This window comes from Sprattus sprattus (assembly GCF_963457725.1).
Source record: "Sprattus sprattus genome assembly, chromosome: 4".
In the NCBI taxonomy this organism is placed as follows: Eukaryota; Metazoa; Chordata; class Actinopteri; order Clupeiformes; family Clupeidae; genus Sprattus; species Sprattus sprattus.
Window position 1 is genome coordinate 23,039,863 of NC_137923.1, and position 21,394 is coordinate 23,061,256.

The 21,394-nt window shown below is 44.2% G+C and overlaps 1 protein-coding gene across 1 annotated transcript; it reads left to right on the forward strand.

The window, feature by feature from the left end:
- Positions 1-461: 461 nt before the first annotated feature.
- Positions 462-19,876, forward strand: tapt1b (transmembrane anterior posterior transformation 1b; the record flags this gene model as incomplete). Its single annotated transcript, XM_080836238.1, is given in 18 exon segments — positions 462-651; positions 4,835-4,965; positions 6,511-6,629; positions 9,510-9,672; positions 9,980-10,115; positions 10,389-10,486; positions 10,976-11,045; positions 11,645-11,725; positions 11,903-12,012; positions 15,104-15,163; positions 15,626-15,694; positions 15,881-15,957; positions 16,135-16,313; positions 18,733-18,758; positions 18,760-18,942; positions 18,944-18,953; positions 19,334-19,496; positions 19,807-19,876. Coding segments are annotated over 18 exon segments (1,935 nt in total).
- Positions 19,877-21,394: the final 1,518 nt, after the last annotated feature.

Sequence of the window (21,394 nt, forward strand, 5' to 3'; positions counted from 1 at the left end):
TTTCAAAGTTTCTTTATTTCCTCGAAGAGTAGCTTATAGTGATTGAGTAGGCCTACTCCAAACCATGTGACGCGGATTATCTCTTACTGTGTGATACGGAGGAGGGTACAAAATGCCACAGGTCGCCAAAAAACAGAATACACTACGGGTTTAACATAAAAATGAAGGTGGTGTTCGTGTGTGTGTGTAGCCAGTGTGTAGAGAGGATAAAAAAAAAAGATAGAAAACACGCACATTAACCAATAATTGAAAAGATGCAGACTTACTTTATATTTCGTACTTCGTATATATTTGTCTGGATTTAAATGGCATTTCATTATTTTTGTTATTATATCACGAGCTAGAGTTAGTAAAGTAGGGCGACACTATTGAGCTTTGCATTGTGGTAATTGTAGTCCCTGCTGCCGAAACTCCCAGTGACATTTGTGTCTGTCGGCTGCTTTCGCTGTGAACAAGTGAAGATGGCGGACTCGGTAGCGGCTGGCGTAGGGGAGGAAAAAGAAACCGAGAATGAGGATAAGGAGAGGGAGAAAAGGTCTTCAAACAACACGAACCAGACTGAAAAGAGTGGTATCTCTTCCGAGGGGACAGAGACCCTGGGATACTACGAAAGAATCGCTAACAAGCAGGACAAGAGGCGTAATCTTTCTGGTGAGGGCAATCTGCATCCACTGTCAACGTAACGTTAGCTAGCTACCACAGCTAGCTAGCTATGGATACTTTCTGCTCTAACTGAGCTGTCACATCGTTGCTAGCTTATATTCTATGCTAGCAGGGGGGAAAAACTGGATACTTACATATGTTAGCTAAGCATAAGCCTGGATGTCATGTGCAGGAATTATTTGAATGGAGTCCCCTACTTCTGGCAGTCTCCTTTAAACAATCATGTGGCAGATTGCATAAGAGGATCTAACGTTAAAGCAGACCAATGTGTTTCATATGAGGCTACGAGCTAGCTTTCAATGAAAAATAAAAGCAAGTGACGTCGAGTGTAGCTAGCAAGCCCGTGTAGACGCCAGTAAATTATGCTTAGATATGTTGCATAACTAATTCGCTAATTATATTATAGCTACGTCATTAATTACATGTCATCCAGCTGTGGTTAATGTTGATGGAATGTCCATGGGCATTTGCTTTGCTGCAAGAAAGTCCGTTGCTCATAAACCCACCTGCCTCTGCAGGAATAACAACATTAGCTCGTCAGTATTTGTTTATCCTGTGCACGTTGCTTTAAGACACCAGGTTTCGCTTTAACTCAAGTTTGACTTCAACTTGGGACATGATTCGGAGTTAATTTTTTCTGATGACTTTTTTTGTAGTTTAGGTGCATGGCATCAGTCTGTTGACATCGTTAACTAAAGTACCGTTGACACCAGGCTTCACTTTGCAAGTGAGAACATGAAGCCAACATTAGCTAACGTTGACAGGAGAACTACTGTTCGGCAGACAGGTCATTTTAGGCCACTCAAGTCCAAGCCAACTCATTATTCTGAACTAAGTTAGCCCTCACAACTTGTATTTTTTTCCATAACCACTGCGTTGATATGTATTACTATAAAGGGCTAGTTATGATTACTTTGCACTGCCTTTGCAATTCGGAATGGCTCCAAAAAGGCATTTTTTTTATTAATTACATTCGGTACATGTGATAAGAGCTAGAAATAAGCCTTCCTTTGATCTTAGTTATGGTGCGTCAGTTCTTTCCGCATTTAACTTGTTAGTGCATGAACCTCGAGGTTGATAGCAAGGCTTCTTTGCTGCTGAAATTGTGTGAGCACCAGCTCTCTGATCTAATTTGACACGACAAGCACAGAAGTGACGCTCAGGGAGCGTTTGGACATCTCTGCTGATCCATCAGAGGGCATATTCTTCTTGCTAATGGCTCTGTTTCTCATCATTTCCACATCATTATGACTGTCCTAGCTTTCTATATCGATCAATAATTTGATTTTGTTTTATTTTTAGCCTTGAAAATTGCCATTGAAACAATTAGGGATGAAGGAACAAATGTCACAATCTGTAGTCTGGGGACAGTCTGTAGAGGACTGAGAGACTGCAACAGCTGTCTCATAGTCTGTCATTATGCTTATGTATTGCCTCTTTACCTCCTTCTTACAACACCACCCAGTCTGCTGTCTACCTCTTTAACACTTGTTTCCTTCCAACACTTGTTTGCCTTTGTGCTCTAATGCTTTGCTGAGTGGTTTAAACGTGAAATAGGAGCGGCCGAGGTTTCTTGTGTGTGTGTGTGTGTGTGTGTGTGTGTGTGTCGTATCACCTGGTTAAAGGTTCACCTAGGGACACTCTTGTGACCTCTGTACAGTGAAGGGAAATGGTGGATTTCTGAAGATCAGATTGTGCCCAAATTGCACTTGCTGCTGGTCCGAAGCTCTATGAATAACCAGACATTTAATGGTATCATATTAGTCATATCGTTTTACTTTCTTAAACTGGCTTATAAACTATCTACTGTTTAGAGTAACCTTGATGCCAAGAATAAGCTGTTCATTCTCTCTCTGCCCAATCTCACGGTGCCTTGGATGAGAGGACTGATCAGGAGAGACTGCATGTTTTCCTCGCATGTTCACTGTAGGTTCTACATGTTACAGATCCAAAGCATTATACTGCAAGGCCCACTATGCAAGAACCCAAGCACTGCTCTGGAAATTACTTTGAAGCGATGAATTAGCAAAAGAGAAGGGAAGAGAATATGTGTTGTGAAGGGGATCAACATGCTAGAACAGAGTTCCTGGAAATTTCATGTCATTTAGCTTAGGCTCAGGAACCGATAAAACAATCTTAGAACCTGAAGTTTTTTATTTTGCTTTGTTAATCATGAAAATAGTACTTTACCCCATCACAAGCCCTTTGTAGAAAATGTATCAGTGCCTTTATAAATAAGGCTAGCTAGGTAGGCTACATAAAAAGGTTACAAAGTAAGAGCTGTCAAAACATTTCGTTTTAGGCTTGGGCTAGTTGAATGGCAAGATATTTGTCTGTGATGACAAAAATACAAATGCATACATTGCTGATGGTCTAGAGATGAGTTCAAACATTGAGCACCCTTCCTTTGTGTACTTTTCCATTTATGCACTTTATATTCTTATTTTAATATCCTAGCAATATGCTGTCTTAGCCAGTTTTCCAGCTAATTTGGCTATTTTGAATATAAAGGCTATTCTCTCAGGAATGCGATTTGCAAAGTAATAAAGAAAAGGTAATATTCCAGAGAGAACAGGTAAAGGGTATATTTAATGTGTGGCAATGCGAATGTCATAAGAGCTGATGCAGGGCAAGTGTCGGGAATATATTTATTTCTAATTTCTCTAACGCGTATTAGCTTTTTTATGAGTAAATCAGTACCCTAACTCTCTGAACGATAATATGTAGGCCTATGGAGGAAATGGTTGTGGGAATTTAAGGTCTTCTACATTTCATGGAAGGCTTTCGTTTACTCTGCGAGAGGGTGTGGGAACCCTGAGTACAAAGATGATCACGACGCTGCAGAAGCATTTTATCTCCTGGTTTGCACCCAAACTGGAGTCCAGCACTGTCTGGTAGCAGAGGCCTGCACTCCTGCGGGAGAACCATGGGACACTGCACAAAAGAGCGCGGCGCAGGACTAACTTTGAATGAGGAGTGCAGGCTGGAAGGAGCTGATGCGTGTGCTGAGGGAGTGGGAAAAAGACATGACTCGCAGAAACATGTGTATGAAATTAAATATTTGTTCTTGAAGTACAGAGTGGTATTCGTGTTTGCACAAGAGCAGCGAGAAATGACCCATGTTTTCCAAACAGGCGCAAGGTTGGGGGTTTGTGTGCATAGCACATTTTCGCAGAAGCAGGCAGGAATAAGAACGAAAAAATCCATCCCCCTAATTGTCCACCTGCGGGATTTTGTAGGCGGGACAATACAAGAAAGATGCAGGTGGGAGTGGGACAGGATCTTGTGAAAGCCAGACTGAAAGATTCACCTCACTCAAGAGAAAATGCTTGCCAGAAACGTATAGGCTACACACTGGTACACACACACACATACACATACACATACACACACACACACACACACACACACACACACACACACGATGATAGCAGATTACCACATCGCCACAGACAACAGTGTTTATAAATATTTTTATTGTGAAAGTAAATGTTAGGATCCTCACACGATGCTAGTTCTCTCTCTGGCCACAAAGTGTGCTCATGTGTGCCAGCATCACCGTGTGTTTTTGCCAATCGCCCCGAGGCCAAGTTTGTGCACCAAAATCGTGGCTTTTTATTGAAGAGGACAGAGGAAGCGCAATAAGCCGAACGGTGAGGGACAAACAGACACGGCACGTTCTCTTCTCACGCTTAGGAGCAACATGCCATTAGAGGTAAAGTCTCAGCAGATGCACGGCCCAATGAAAAACAGTCCCATAGGAGTTTCAGCTCGGGGCCCAGAGTCTCTTGTTCTTTTCAGCGTTTTTTTTTTTTTGCCTGCCTCATGCTGCAAGGACCATTCTGTCCTGGTGAAAGAGCAGAATGTACAGAATGAATCTTATGCCTCTGTGGGTGTGGTTCCGTGAATGTCGGTGTGTCTAGGGGGCTGGGCTGGGTCGAGCCCTGCTGTGCCTATGGCATGCATGCATGAGAGAGAGAGAGAGAGAGAGAGAGAGAGAGAGGCAGTGTGTGTTGTGTGTGAATGAGGGAGACAGAGAGAGAAAGAGGGAGATAATGTGTGCATGTAAAGAATAGGAGCTGTGGCAAAGCCCATTGTGTGTTTGCAATGATGCATTGTCTGTTTGTTTGTTTGTGGTTGTTGACGGTCTTGTTGTTGGTCTTGAATGCAGATCTTTCCCTGGTGCGTTTCATCAGCGCTGAGCTGACGAGGGGCTACTTTCTGGAACACAACGAGGCCAAATACACGGAGCGCAGGGAGAGAGTCTACACCTGTCTGCGCATTCCCAAAGAGCTGGAAAAGGTAAACCCCAACGACCCTCTGCTTTACAAATCAGCACAGAGCTTTTGTATGCATTACTGGCTGGCTTAGGCCAATATATTCACACAGATCAAAGCTGTAAGGAAACATGGATGACAGACTTGGATTTAGCTTGGTTGATTTTAGTCATGATTTGGACATACAAAACATACAGGAAACTGGAATGAAAATGTAATTAGCTAGTAACTATGTTTTATTAATTACCTATAAACAAATGGCCTGGTATAAAGTAGTCAGTGGCCACCAATTAAAATCCAGGCCAAGCTCACTGTGTTTACAATGGCCAAGCCATAGCCTAATTTAGATGGTGTTAACTTCTTGCAGTTTTATGTGCATGAATCAGATTTTGCCTGTCCACTCAATGTAGCAGTCAAAGCCCACACACTTCCAGGGTAGCACCATTTACTTCCAATGTGTGATCAGTCACCTTTGCATCAACACCTTCCAATCAATGGCCCTATCCGACTCCTGTGGTTAATTTTGTTATTTTAAACATGTCGCTTTATAGGCCTATTATATAAAGATAACAGTCACACAACTCCTAGGCCTTCTCTGTGCAGTGCAGATTTCTTTCAGACATCAGAAATTTGAAAGAAGTGAGTCCTGTGAATAAAACTAAATCCATTGGTGTATGCACATGCCCTCCTGAGTTCTCATATGCACTAGAGGGAGACAGAGACAAACAAATCCCATCATAAAGAAGTGAGCAAGCACGTGACGTTTCTTTCAACTGAGTTTGCCATGCCTAGAAAGAAACCACTTGGGTGGTGGTGTGGTTTGTTAAATTATTGCAAAGTTTATTTGGTGCAGCCCAACAAAATATGAGTAGATCCTCTATTGCTAACAATCGATAACCATTACTGATGAATAGCAGAAATGTGACCTAGATGAGTGTTTGTCAATTGTCACAAGCAAAGGCTCATATATCACTATGATCTAGCCAGTCAGCTGAGAGCCTGAGTCATGCATATTTCCTTCGAGGAATGCTCATCCTAACAAAGCTTTCTGAAGAGCAGCCAAGGGGTGGAGCTGTAAAAAAAAAAAAAAAAAACACAACTTCCAGGCCCCACACATACCCCAATTCCCCCAAGGCCAGTTGACAAGGAGCTCTGTTGCTGGGAGCACAGGCCAAAGACTGGGCCCTGTAGGAATGCGTCCTCTGCTCTCTCTGCTCAGAGTCTTTCCAAAGGTAATGGATGAGTTGGAGTAAGAGTGGGTGAGGTTGAGGACACAGAAGGCTAAAGGGCTAGTTTTAGAAGGGCTGGGAGTAGGCCCAAAGCACACCATGCACTTTTGAGTTGCGTGTGGAATTTGACCTGCTTGCGTGAAAATGCTTTTCACGTCCTCTGAAGTCGTTGAATAACCTTGATTCTTTAGATTTCAGTGGGGAAAATTCTCGCTATGCAGCTTTACACCTGAAAGAGACTCTCCGAACTATTAATATTTAACCTTTAATTATCTCTGTCACTGTCTCTCTTTCTATTCCTCTCGCCCTCCTTCCCCCCCTCCCTCTCTCTCCCTGTGCAGCTGATGACGTTTGGCTTCTTCCTGTGTCTGGATGCGTTCCTGTACGTCTTCACTCTGCTGCCTCTCAGAGTGCTGCTGGCCCTCATCAGGCTGCTTACACTGCCCTGCTGTGGACTCGGGTGAGCACATGCACAGACACCCCCACCACACACACACACACACACACACACACACACACACACACACACACACACACACACACATAGTACAAGAAATTTGTACCAGGACAAACACATATTCACACAGCCGCTCCTACTCCACATGCAGCAAAGAAGTCCAGAAATCCAGTACACACAGCAAAGTGTTACCCTGATGCACACCACGGTTCCATGATTTGTCTATGCTGATACTATAGTGTGAGGCATATGACCCTCTAACACCACAGCACTCTTAATCAAACTGTGCCTCTACCTCTGCCTCTACTCCTACCTCCGCTGTGCTCTGAAATCTTACTAAGCTCTGTTTTGGCCCTGATAGACTTAGCCACAGTAATTGGGTTTCACTGTGTCTTTATGTGTGTGTGTGTGTCTCTCTGCAGGGCTTATATATGCCCCTACTGCAGAAAGAGCAGGTACTGTACACATGCACTGGAGCTGTTCTGCCAGCGAGCGCTTTCTATTAATTACCGAAGGTTTACCCTCGGCACACACACTCACTCACTAGGCACACACACTACTCCGCTTCGAATTGGCTGCCATCACTTGAACCTCTTGCATTCACAGTCATACAGGCAACAGTGCTGTTTGGCTCGCAGAAGCTTCATACTAACATGTAGGACGATTAGATTGGAAGCTACTTTAAGGATTCACAAGCACACTACTACACAGGCCTATCCAGTCCCGTTACAGGGTCTCTGTGCATACTGTGGTTGCCTCTCCACAGGTCTGCGGGGATTTCCTGTGGGGCACACCACTGCAAATAGATATGGTGCTTGCTGCCCAGCATTCATGTGTGGTGTTCTGTTTGGCACTTTGGGATGCGGACACGATGCTGTCAGTTTAACAAGCCGTTCTGTGTAACGTAGGTTTCTGCAGCGTCTGGCAACTTCTGCAGATACCTCCTGCAGGATGCGCGCTGTGACTGAACCACGTTCAAGTTAAAGTAGTTCAAGTATTTTATTTGTCAGTTGCAAAGAACAACATTGAGTCAGACTGGGCACTGAAATTCTTAAGACAAGACCTGCACAACAACCTACCATAGAATAACATAAAATAACACAAAATACAATCTGCTAAACATATAATACACATACAGTAACCTATACTAAGCTAGTAAACCTATACTAACCTAAAGACAAATCAAGTGTGCCTGGTATCAGGTAGAACAATATTACTGGTAGTGCAAACAGTAGATGAAACTGTAACATGAATTTAAAACCACACATGTATTTACCAAAACTAAAATTCTAACCACTGACCAGTAGATGCCGCTGTTGTCCTCATATATGGTGTTTGTGGAAGGTCACCCAGGTGGCAGAAAACACTAGAGCTGATCCCAGCTCAGCAATTTGATTTCCGCTCAAGTGACAGATTGGCGGCTAAGCTCTTAGCGCGGTCGCGTGACAGAGTATGTGATGGAAGGAAGCGTGAGTGTGTATGATAATAATAAGTCCTTTCTGAGATACTTGCTTTCTGTTGTAAAGGAACAGCAAGCCTCTAGGCGAAGCTACAAAGACTCAAAAAACAAGGGAATTCACTAGGGCTGTAACGATACACCTACCTCACGATTCGATTCGTATCACGATTCTTGAACCAGGGTTCGATACACCCCACGATATTATTATTATTATTTATTTTTTTTTTTTTTTACCTCGCGATTTTTTAAATATATTTTCTAATTCACATTAGAATAAGTATGAGCTATAAAAAAAATGAAGAAACAATTTATAACCAAATATTGAGGTTTTTATTACTCAAAGCAATGCTGTTGAAAAACATTCAACAAACTTCGGAACCTGTTGGAATCTATCTGCAGAGCAAATGTCAGGCTCATACAAAAACATTAACGTGAATGAATTGATGCTAATACCTAGCGCGGTCTCTATAGGATTTCCCATATACGTTAGCATTAAGCTAACGTATTTTCTACCACAGTAAAACATGCAATACTATGTGATTGTTTTTAGAAAACGAATGTTACGTGATGAGATTACTAAAATGTAGTCTGCATGTCTGCTCAGTTTAGCAGTGCTACCCAAGCAAAGGTTTGAAAAGAACTTCAAGCTTCAGACTTTCTGTTAGGGAAACAGCTTTCTATCTGCCAAGCAAATGGCAGGCTCATGACAACACGCGCAACCTTTGGGAGCATGAACTGCACTGAGTTAATTTTGCGCAACAATTAACCCCAACGCTGAAGCAAGCAGCCGCCTTTACTAGCAAGCTAAACTTTTTGTATCAAGTGACCGCTGAGGGCATGTCGCGGTTCTGCCTCCTCGCATCGCGATGCAGGTTCGTGGCCCAGACTGTTGCGATTTCTCGGTTCGATCCAATATCGTTACAGCCCTAGAATTCACACACTGTACCAAAACAACACTCCAAACTTACACTTAGGCTGATGAGTGCTAGGTGTGTAGGGAAGAGGTGGTGTCGGTGAGTAATTAAACCACTCAAACTATAATGGAATTAGCACACCAGTGAACCTATTTACGTGATTCCTGATGGCTGCTTCCCACTGTAAGGCATGGTGCATGGTGTACAGACTTATCAGGCTGACATTCACTGTACATGCAGTAAACATACTAGTCTGGTAGCTCACTAACAGATTGGTGTTGTGTCCTGATAATTTGGAATGAGAAGCTCCATGCAGTTATTGTAAAATTTTGCAATTCATTTTGATGCGCAGTCCGCCCCAAAATTAGCATGAGTGTAACTAGGTTCAAGACTAGAATATACCTATAAATACAAAAGGAGAGTCAGTATATCTGAAACCAATCTGTACTTGTGTGTGTGTGTGTGTGTGTGTGTGTGTGTGTGTGTGTGTGTGTGTGTGTGTGTGTACAGTGGGTCCCGTATCCTGCAGCCTGCCCAGGTGTGTGACGTGCTGAAGGGCTTCATCATGGTGCTGTGCTACTCCATGATGCACTATGTGGACTACTCCATGATGTACCACATGATCCGGGGCCAGTCAGTCATCAAACTCTACATCATCTACAACATGCTGGAGGTACAGTCCTGTTTTAAACAAGTGGGATCTGGGCCCTTGGAATTGCATTTAGGTTACAGAGTGACTGAATCTGTCACAAATATCACACACTCCCTTTTTGAGTGTGGGGCAGGGCCAGTCAATAAGAAATAGCGACACCAGGTGGCGGTATTGGGAACAGAACATGTGTTCAACGTGATCAATAGCTGAGAAGTATATCTCTATCTGGGGACAAACCTTCTTGGGAGGGATGTCAGAGATGCCATTTCACCTTGTGTGATACCCTACTACATCTTTCTCTTTCTTTCTCTCTTTCTCTCTCTCTCAGGTTGCAGACCGCCTGTTCTCGTCCTTTGGCCAGGACATCCTGGATGCCCTTTACTGGACAGCCACAGAGCCCAAGGAGAAGAAGAGAGCACATATTGGCGTCATCCCTCACTTTCTGATGGCTGTTCTTTATGTGTGTATCCTTTTCTGACTGATAACCCTTGCACTGAATATTCTGTAAAAGTTACTAAAGTTCGTGATTTTTAGGAAGACCATAGTGATTTATTTTGTACTCTGCCTCTCATTTTGTATAGACATGGCATACAGGGTCACACTTGACGAAGGCAGCAGGGTCTAGATATGAAGCATGTGATGTAATGTTGTAACAGCATGGGTGTAAGCAGAGTGCAGGTCCAGTGTGAGCAGCTGGTGTGTGTAAAATCTTTTTTTTCCTGAGCGCGTGTCCTCAGTCCTGCATGCCATCCTCATCATGGTGCAGGCCACCACCCTCAACGTGGCCTTCAACTCCCACAACAAGTCCCTACTCACCATCATGATGTCCAACAACGTGAGTGCACACACACACACACGGAAACCTATTCATGAGACACACTCCCACAATTACACAATTTTACTCTTTCAAACAGTTGTTTTACACGACGTACCAGAGTGGTGCATTTAGCAAAGTTGATGGAGGAAGTGCTGTATTCTTTGCTCTTGATGCTTGATATAAGTTTTTTAAATGTGTAATTTGACTGGATACTCCAGCCCCTTACAGCCTTTAGCCTGAATATAGCTCAATGTTGTTCTTGAGCTGACAGACCCCTGTAGCATTGGATGTCAATACAGACCACAGACAACTTCCCCTCTGGCAAACTTTCTTTTTGAAAAATATCATTAGGCTACATTTAAATGACAATCTCTCATGGTTGTGTTTTGACATGTTTGCTTGTCTGTCTGTCTGTCTGTCTGTCTGTCTGTCTGTCTGTGTGTGTGTGTGTGTGTGTGTGTGTGTGTGTGTGTGTGTGTGTGTGTGTGTGTGTGTGTGTCTTTGTAGTTTGTGGAGATTAAAGGGAGTGTGTTCAAGAAATTCGAGAAGAACAACCTGTTTCAGATGTCAAACAGCGGTAAGTCACTCTCGCACTCACTCACACACACACACACACACACACACACACACACGCATGAATGCATGTAGTCTATCTCTCTCACTCTCTTTCTCTCTCCCCTGCTCTTCACACATAGACTCTTTGTCTCTCACACACACACACACGCGCACGCGCCAAACAAAGCTGTCAAGTAGAGAATTTGAGAGAAGTGTGTGAACCTCATCTACAAACTTAGTCCTTTTGATATGGAAATGAGGCCTCAGCAGTACAATAGAAGCTCCACTAAGAGATGCTCCTCTGTATTTATTAATTCATTCGTCATGTGTATGCTCATTCGTTTATTCACAAAAATAATTCTCTGTTGAACCTAAGAAAATAGGCCACAGACACTGAATATGTGTGAATCCAGAATTAAATGACCCCTGCAGATTCAAAGACTTTTATTTCTGACGTGCTCTATTCAGTGAATGACGTGAGGATCATCATACAATCCCATATGACCTTTGACCCCTACAGGCTATATGGATCTCTCATTCAGGAGGCTTGCTTGAAAATTGCAACACTGGAGATAAATTCCATGCTGATAGATAAAGTGGGGTGACATTTTTCTCTTGTAGATATCAAGGAGAGATTTACCAACATCGTCCTGTTGTTGATCGTGTGTCTAAGGAACATGGAGCAGTTCTCCTGGAACCCAGGTGATTATCTTGTCTCTGATTAAGCATGTGATTGACAAATCAAACAGCGGAGATACTGACTGACTGACTTTCTGGGATTGTTTACTAGATGTTTCCCGTAATAATTATTTTCTATTGTTATTTGACTTTACAGACTGCATGCGTTTGAGTTGTTTGTAATGATTTTGCTTGCTGCAGATCACCTGTGGGTACTGTTCCCTGACGTGGTTATGGTCATCGCTTCAGAGATGGCTGTGGACGTGGTCAAACATGCCTTCATCACCAAGTTCAATGACATCACAGCTGATGTGAGTTCCCCTTTAACAGTCACGCAGCTGCACTCACTGAAGAGACATGAATCTATCTAGCTCTCTCTCTCTCTCTCTCTCTCTCTCTCTCTCTTGCGCTCTCTCTCGCTCTCTCTCTCTCGCTCTCTCAGTCTTTGGCAGCAGCTAAAGCACTCACTGAAGAGACATGAATCTATCTATCTATCTATCTATCTATCTATCTCCTCTCTCTCTCTCTCTCTCTCTCTCTCTCGCTCTCGCTCCCTCTTCAGCAATGGCTAAAGCACTCACTGAAAAGACATGAACCTGTCCCTCTCTCTTTTTCTCTCTCTTTCTCTCTCTATCGTTCTCTCTCTTTAGCAGTGGCTAGACCACTCACTAAAGAGACAGGAATGTGTCAGATGGTGGGGATGCCTAAGGGATGGGAAACACTCCTTTCTTTCCTTTTTTCTCTCTCACTCTCTCTCTCTCTCTCATTCTCTCTCTCTCTCTCTCTCATTCATTCTCTCTCTCTCTCTCTCTCATTCTTTCTTTTTAGCGAATCTGACTCTTGCAGGGCACAGAAAGCAATAAAATAAGCTTCCAGTCATTATTGTTAATTATGTCAATCCTGTAAAACATAATCACACACTCAGCCCCGCTCTCACTCCATCAACTCACTTACTTTCTTTCCCTCACTCATGCTCTCTCTCTCTCACACACACACACACACACACACACAGGCACTCCACTGCCTTTATGTAAGCACACCAAAACAAAAACAGCTCTCGCCTTGAAAGAGCAGCTTGACCAATGAAAACAGGTCCTCCCTCAAGGGCTGCCTGCAAATGTCTTCCCATTCCTCGTGTTGTCTAGAATGTCCAGGGCTGCTCCACTGACCTAAATCTGCCTGTAGGGCACACACACACACACACACACACACACACACACTCCTTCTCACTCACACAGGTGTACTCATACACAGCGTCTGTCCCTGCTGCAGTAATGTCAACCCCAATACACTGTTGGGGCAGCTTGGCTGCTCTAACAGGTCTCCGTGTCCGTTACTGCCCCGAAGCCACAAATGACCGCTCACGCCTCGGCGCTGGGACAAAGAGCACTGTTCGTCCAGTTCCCCTTTGAGTGGCCGAGAAGCAGGGAGTATCCTCAGGGCACTCACCGAAACCCCATGAAGCATAGTTTACAGGGCCTAATGGTAGAGCACACTGTGAGAGCCTGCACTTCTGAACGCACGCTCACACAAACACACAGATACACACTCACCTTTACAGAGAGGAGGTTGGGAGCAGGGCGGGGAGGTGAAAATGAGGGTCAGAATGGAAGGGAGGGACTAGTGGAGGCAGAGGAGGGGGGGGGGGGGGGGTGCTTAGGGTCCGTGATATCGGTGGATGATTAGCCCAGTAGGATCTCTGCGGTGTTACAGTGGCTTACTGGTAGCAGGATTTGTGTAAACACAGAAACGAACACACTCTCTCACCTTCCCCGTCCTTTGTGGTCTGTCCAACATCGCTGTCCTCTCTTTGGCCCTTTGTGTCCCTCTGTCATCGACTTGCCTAGTTTCTTCTCTCCCTTTTACAATGACTCAGTCACTCAGTTCTGATGGGAGGCAGATGCTCTAACCCTGACACTGTTTCAAGTTCAACTCTCTACTGTGTGCTGGATATTAAAAAAGGATCATGGACTGCTGCAGTGTCCAAGAGTCTGCAGTGTCTCTCAGCGCAGGTGGGAAGGGTGTTTTTTTCGCTCTCAAAGCTCATAGTCGAGAAAGATGTGCAGGTTGGCATTTTTAGATAGTATCCTCCGCCATCGTTGTGTGAGTTAGAAGATGAATTAGAAGATGTCTGGGGCATTTATGTGTAAATTAGACAAAAAAGTATAGAAACGCAGTCCATGTAGGTAATCAAAAGTCCGCTAACTGAACTGTGACTTGTTAAAAACCCTTACCTTACGTAACACCACACGACCCTCATCATTGTCCCTGATAGGATTAACTCCTTTAGCCCCCAAGTGTCAAACTCAATTTCTATCTCCTGCTCCGGAATTAGCAGGGACATCCTCATTCAGTTTTTCCAGTTTGTAGATCCAAAGGTCTAAAGAGAAACACTGTGATTCTCTCTCAGGTTGAGAGAGATGATGCATCAGTACTGATTGGGTTTTGTATTTTCATATCAATATTCATTAACAGTCAGTACATCGACTATCATATGACTGATTCCGCCGTATGCATGTGTAGGACAGTAAGTGGACTTCAGGTGTGTCATCAGACAGTGGCATCAGAGGCAGACTGACTGCATGAGGGTTATGTGACTCAAAGTGCTAGAAGTAACAAACACACACACACAGACAAACTCTGAGCTAATTTAAGGCCTTTAATTCTTTATGGGAAACATCTTGGTCTCGGCAATGGAAAAACAGGGCAGAAAATCCCTAGGCTCCAGAGTGTGTCACAGTAAGCTTATTGCATCAGCAAACTGTGTGTGTGTGTGTCTGTGTGTGTCTGTGTGTGTCTGTGTGTGTGTGTGTTTAAGTTTGAGAGGGGGACCGAGAGAGAACACACTTCTACACTACCACACATTTACACACACCTCTCCTTCTCCTCTCTCTCTGTGGCTTAGCAACAAAACAGAAATGCTACAAATTGGACAACCAAGAAACGCACAAAATTCAACCATGCATCTCATATCAAGATTATATTCTGCCTTTCAGTCTACCTGCAGAACACCACATGAACAGGTGCTTTTCACATTACACTCAGAACCTTCCCACCTTCCAGGTAGTCTCATCTTATGCTGTCTGTGGCTGACTTTGGCTCTGTTCATGGTGAAAGCTCCAAAATGTCACAGTATAGTGAGCTGGCCTTCAAAGGTCTTGCATATCTTTTTAAGGTCACTTAAGCAGCCTGGTGCTTAGGTCTCTCTTTCTATTTCTAAGACTCACTCTCAGTAGGAGCCCCTCAAACTGCAAATGTCATGTAAACACACATTATCAGCAGCAGGTACCTACCTGTGTATGCCCTCTGTGTTCTGATAGTCTGTGTGTGTGTGTGTGTGTGTGTGTGTGTGTGTGTGTGTGTGTGTGTGTGTGTGTGTGTGTGTGTGTGTGTGTCCCGCAGGTCTATAGTGAATACAGGGCCAGCCTGGCCTTTGACCTCGTCAGCAGCAGGCAAAAAAATGTGAGTCTCTCTGCTCCGTTGCTCTCCCTATTATTCTCCCTCGTTCTCCCTTTCCTGTCTCCCTTTCTTGTTCATTTTCCATCCTACTGTACTTTCTCTCTCTCTCTCTCTCTCTCTCCTTCTCTTGCTGTTGGCAGTTGTTGGGTAGGGTCTGCCTGCCCTGGCACTTGATACTAGTTCCCACTAGCCTATTTACGGTTGGCCTTCAACAAATTCTTGTTGATCAGCAATTTTATCTGTAATGGAGATTGTTATTTTATCTATGCTGTGCAATTGATGTGCTGTCTGCTGTCTGGGACTTATAAGGAAAGAAGCTTATGTGCAAGTGGATTATAAAGGGTCTTGTGTAATGTATGTTGATTTGTTTGTTTGTGTGTGTGTGTGTGTGTGTGTGTGTGTGTGTGTGTGTGTGTGTGTGTGTGTGTGTGTGTGTGTGTGTGTGTGTGTGTGTGTGTGTTCCAGGCCTACACAGACTACAGTGACAGTGTGTCGAGGAGAATGGGTTTCATCCCTCTTCCACTGGCATTACTGGTGAGACAACATGCCTCTTGTGCTGTGGCTAAGTAGATAGGCCCACTCTCCACTTGGGATTTGGCATCCTTCTATGGCCCAGTTTATGCACAGGGCTCAGGCTGTCTAATCTCGATGTTGTTCGATCATATACCGGTGGCTAATGTTGCCCTGAGGTGATGCTGTGTGATCATCATGTGTTTGCAGCTCATCAGAGTAGTGACCAGCTCAGTGAAAATCCAGGGATCCTTGTCCTATGTGTGTGTGCTGCTCTTCTACCTGGGGTAAGGTTGTAATGCCGTGTGTGTGTGTGTGTGTGTGTGTGTGTGTGTGTGTGTGTGTGTGTGTGTGTGTGTGTGTGTGTGGTGTGTTCCAGGGTTGCCATGGTTCACAGTTTAATGTCACATATATAAAGGATAGTAATGGGACGTACTGACTCCCACTGTACCCCTTGTCTCCAGGATGATTACTCTGAAGGTGCTGAACAGTATTGTGTTGCTGGGGAAGTCGTGTCTGTATGTGAAGGAGGCCAACATGGAGGAGAAGCTGTTCCAGACCCCCCCCTCAGCAGCCCCCAGTAGAGCCACCAGTAGAGCCTCCAGCAGAGCCCACCGAGCCAAATACACCAGCAGCCCGCCAGGTACACACACACACACACATATATTAAACACAAACACCTATATACATACACGTGCACACACACACCCACACCCACATCCACAAACACACACACAAACACACACACACACACAACCTATACACGCACACACACACACACACACAGAGACACATGCACACGCAAACACACAGACACAACTAATTAATGATTAGTCAGTAGCAGAAATCATGTGAAAAGCCTCACTGACAACTCCTGATACTTCTGTAAATAAAACAAATGAAGCGTATTGAGCGGGCTACATGTAAGCCTGACTAACTGTGGGCTAGTGATATAAATGATTTATACTCCCCGCCCCTAGCAGACTGGGAATAGTGTATTAATCTGGTTGTACACCACCACCTCCTCTCCCTTCATAGAAGTAAACAAAAAGGTCTGGCCAAGATGGAGGAAACTAAAGACTACATGTAGCATGTAAACATTGATATGATCGAAAGATATCAAGGCTACCCTGTCGCCCATCAACATCAGTTGATATTTATAGCTACAGGATAGTCATGCCTACTTGGGTCAGTTGGCACATTTAATCTGGCACTCCGAAAATGAATTCTGGTTCTCTAGTAAACAAATTGAGCATTCCATTTTTGTTCACAAATTAACAACACTTTGACTGTCATTATTTTTTCGTCTGAAATGGGATTTTAACGATTGAAAATACCATTCCTGACAGTGTGGGCTTATGCTTATGACTCACTAGCGCCTCTTCAGGTACAAAGAGGTATGATAAGAGAGGAATAGGGCCTAGCGGCGTAGTATGCTAACCTCAATGGATATCTAGGCAATACTGTGCATTGGTGTTTTTGACATTAGGTTAAAATTGTTATTCCTACACGTTCAGTTCCTATTTCTAGTTCATTTTTAATAAACTTTTAGTTTTACATAAACTAGACTTCTTTCACATAGCACCTTCAGAACTATGAAACCAAAGACAAATCAGGTTTGTTGTTAGTCTGTTAAATGATCGTGCTAGCACTTCTCACTGTGACTGCCTACATGGCCTGTGTGGGAACACATTGTAAACAGAAAGAATAGGCCTCAAGAGTGCTCCTGAATATGACCCTGTAAGACAACCCTTCAGATAACTTTCAGTTTTCCTTACAGGTTTTTGTTGTTGTTGTTGTTGTTTTTGTTGAGAGAATAGAATAGACTAATTGAAAAGCCTTGTTTGGATTTAATACACGGTTTGGTTTGCTGTGCTGATTTGGTTTGATTTGTGTGATGTTGACAAATACCCCTGCCGTAAGTGTATCTCACTGATAAGTCTGGAAGGAAGTATCTACAGAGAGTGGAGTGGGCCCAAGCTGGCGCAGAACTCCTTGCCGGTTTGCTCTGTGCACGTTGTCCTTCCAGAACCCCATATGCCAGTTCTCCCGTCCGCTCCTACAGTGTGTTGGTTAGCCCCGCCTGCTCATCATTCCCCTGCCTTCCCTGCATGCTTCAGTTTTTTTTTCTCACATGTTACTATATGTGTTCTGCTCCTTCATACTCTCTTTCACCCTGTCATATTCCTCCCTCTGATTTTTCTTTGTTCCCTTGCTCCCTCTTTCTCTCTTTTTTTCCTTCTCTCTGTCTGTCTTTCTCTCTCCCTTTGTACTCTTTTCCTGTCTCTGTATCCTCTGTCAGGCTCACAAGGTCTCTCAACCCATACCCCTTCTTATCCTCCTCCTATTACTTCTCTCCCTTCATCAGACCAGATTTCTCCATCTTTCTGTATTTCCTCTCTTCCTTGCTATGCCTCTCTTCCTGCTCATCTTCCTCCTCCTCCTCCTCCTCCTCCTTCTACTCCTCCTCCTTTTTCCTCCTCCTCCCTCCTCTCTCTCTCCTGTCTGCTCTTGTTCCTCTGGCTGCTCTGCGCCTGCCCCCACCTCTGCCTCTGCCTCTGCTGCAGGTAGGAGCCTCTGCCTCTCGCCCCAGACTTGGCCTCAGTCCTCCTACGTAACTACCCACTGCAGATAGTGCATTGGACAGCACAGGCCAAACAGACAAACACTTGCACACACAGAGAGTATTAGGATTACTTTTATGAGTCAGCAAAGAACAGGGCCAAAATGACACACACATACACACACACACACTCACACACACACACACACACACACAAACTGTAATCACTCTGAGCTGCTGATCAAAGGCTGTATGAAAGGGCCTCATGTTTCAAAGTGTGCGAGGAATTCTTTGTGATTATGTCCCTGCTGTTCATTCAGGTGTTTACATTGCGCCCTCTAGTTTTTCTCTGTTTTGGGATGTACATTGTGACTCCATTTTAAGTTAAGCACACAGCTTAGATTCATTAAAATATGATTTTTAATTGAATGTATTTAACTAGGTAACATAGTTGATAGAGCAATAGATTGACTCCTTTTTCCTGATTGGCTGATTGTAGGTGACCCGGCTGAGGAGGAGGGTCTGCACGTCAGAGATCACCACTCAGCCTGTACATCAGGACGAATTCCCCGCCCCGCATCTACCCAGCAGCGAATCAGATCAGTTCCTCACCACGCCCGACGACACAGAGGAGAAGGACATTGGCCAGGATGGCATGGAGCTCAAACACAGGGCACCCAAGAAAGACCTGTTAGAAATCGACCGCTTCAACCATCTGTGGCAAACCGTAATAGACTGAGATTGACGCACAGACACACACACACTCACACTGAGCGGGTTGGGATGGGGGGGAGGGAACGGAGAGGGGTGCCGGCGTGGACCCGAAAGAGAAGTCTTTATGATGACGAGGACTGGCGATCCTCACTGCCAGCCCGAACTCCCACACCCCTCGCGGAGCGGTGGATTGGGGCGAGCCTATTTATTAAGACAATGTGCGTTTAATTTATTGCTAACTGGAAAGAGTGAGGTGTCCATTTCTGGACATCCACATGGAAACCCCTCCCCCCCAGCCCTCCTCCACCCCCCCTTTCTCTCCTACCTGGTGAAACCCCCGCCTGACCTCCCCTCTGGAAGCCCCCTCTCCTGGCTTCTCTTACCAGGGCTCTGGCTGGCACTGACCGGCTCAGTGACTCCAGTGGCAGTGAAGCGGGGCGTTCTTGGGCAGCGGACGGTAAACTTTGGGGCACAACAATGCGCACTGAAGGTGCCTGGACTGACGCAAAAACGGGCCATGATCCCACACAAGCAGCACAGGGTGCAAAAGTTTGCATTACAAACAAACATGCAAACAAAACCCACACAATTCCAGGCAGCCTAGGGACCACACACACACACACACACACACACACACACACACACACACACACACACACACACACACACACACTCTCTCTCTTTCTCGCTCTCTCTCTCAAACACACACACACACACACATACACACACATCACACACACACACACACACACACACACACATACACACACACACACACACACTCACATACACACACAACCATCCACAAAGGGTCACAGCTCTTAGGTCAATGACTGTGTGTCTCCCCCCCTCTGCCAAGGACACTGACAACGGATGAGTTACTGAAGCAGCTGAAGGATGACGAGTACTTGGGTCACAACGAAAAATGAAACAATCTGTTTTTTTTTTTTGTTTTTTTTTTTTAAAGTGAATAGCGACAATGGTAAACATTTGAAACACAGAACCATTTAAGCTGAAAAGACAGTACTTTTTGAACGCCACAATGCTAGACTGCATTTACTGAAGCCAGTTTAAGACCATGTACATTAAAGGTCATCAGGGCCTCTAAAGGCTCACCAGCAAAGCAGGTAATCCATCATATGACGACATGCTAACAGACATAATCAAATATCACAGTACTTAACAGAAGTGCCAGTGTCATCATCTTATCCCTCAGTTTTGGTCTTTGCTTTGGATATTTTCTTGCACTGACGTACCATACTGTCTTAAAATCCGTATAGGTCCAATTCTGCATAGGTCATGCTAAGTTCAGGGTTTCTTTTCAACCTTACATTTGGTTTAGGGAGAAGTGTTGATGCAAGTGTTCATTTAGACTGAGTGAATGAATAAGGTTAACCCCAGAATGCCTGGTACCTGTATTACTATACAGCAGTAAACAGAAGTAGGCTGTGAAGCAGCTTATGTGAATACCTTTAAGATCAAGCTGGTTTGGTGTTCTGGTATTATTTTGGACATTAAGGATTTATTTATCATTTTCAAAACTGGTAGTGCAAGAAACAACATTTCCCCATGCCGATGACCAGTTAGCAATTCTGTATGCTTTTATCATTTAATATTTTTTTGATAGAACAAGAAGGAATGAAATTCTGTTAAATTATACAGGGGCAAGAGCATGTCCTACAAATATCGTTTTGATACCTTTACATTTTCACAAGGAGCTGTTGGAATGCTATGGATGTCCTTCCATATATGCATATGTTTGTTCCATTTCACCTGTAGAAATGGAAACACTAAACCTTATGTGGTGGTAAGCGAGCGTTTGTAAGCGTTTAGGAAGAAAGCCTCTGAACATGCTGTAACGCTCGTTATAAACGCTCATGCCATCACCTGTGACTAGTGTATCTGGTGTTGGCAGAAATCACCCTTTAACTCGATGTGGAAGAGTTTTTAAATGCTCAGTTTGTAGCAGCTTGAGCAAGGCATCACCTAAGGTTTAATGTGTAATTGCATCATAGCATTAGCATTTAGCATACATGAATGATGGAATAGGAGAGGAGGCTTTTTCCAGGCCATGTTAATTTCAGCACGCTGACGATTTTGGTGTAACGTAACATTTTCTGCATGGAACCAAAATTCTGACCATATCAGAAGTCTGTTTTCATTTGTCACACAGAAGCAATTATTTGTGCTGCCATTTCGATTTTTTTTTTAGCAGAACAAAACAAGCAACCATTACCTTTTTAGGAGCTGCATGGTGGGAAAGGGGGAACGAGCTGGGGGCTTGGGTGGGAGGGAGAATAAAAGTTTTCTTGTTTTGTATCTGTTTGGCTTTCTGTCTTTTTTTGTTGGCATGGCTGCTGCTGTTCTGATTATGAATGATTTTGTGAAAGGTGAGTTGAGTCCATTTAGGGCCTGCTGAACATGATCCTCACATTCTCATAATGGAA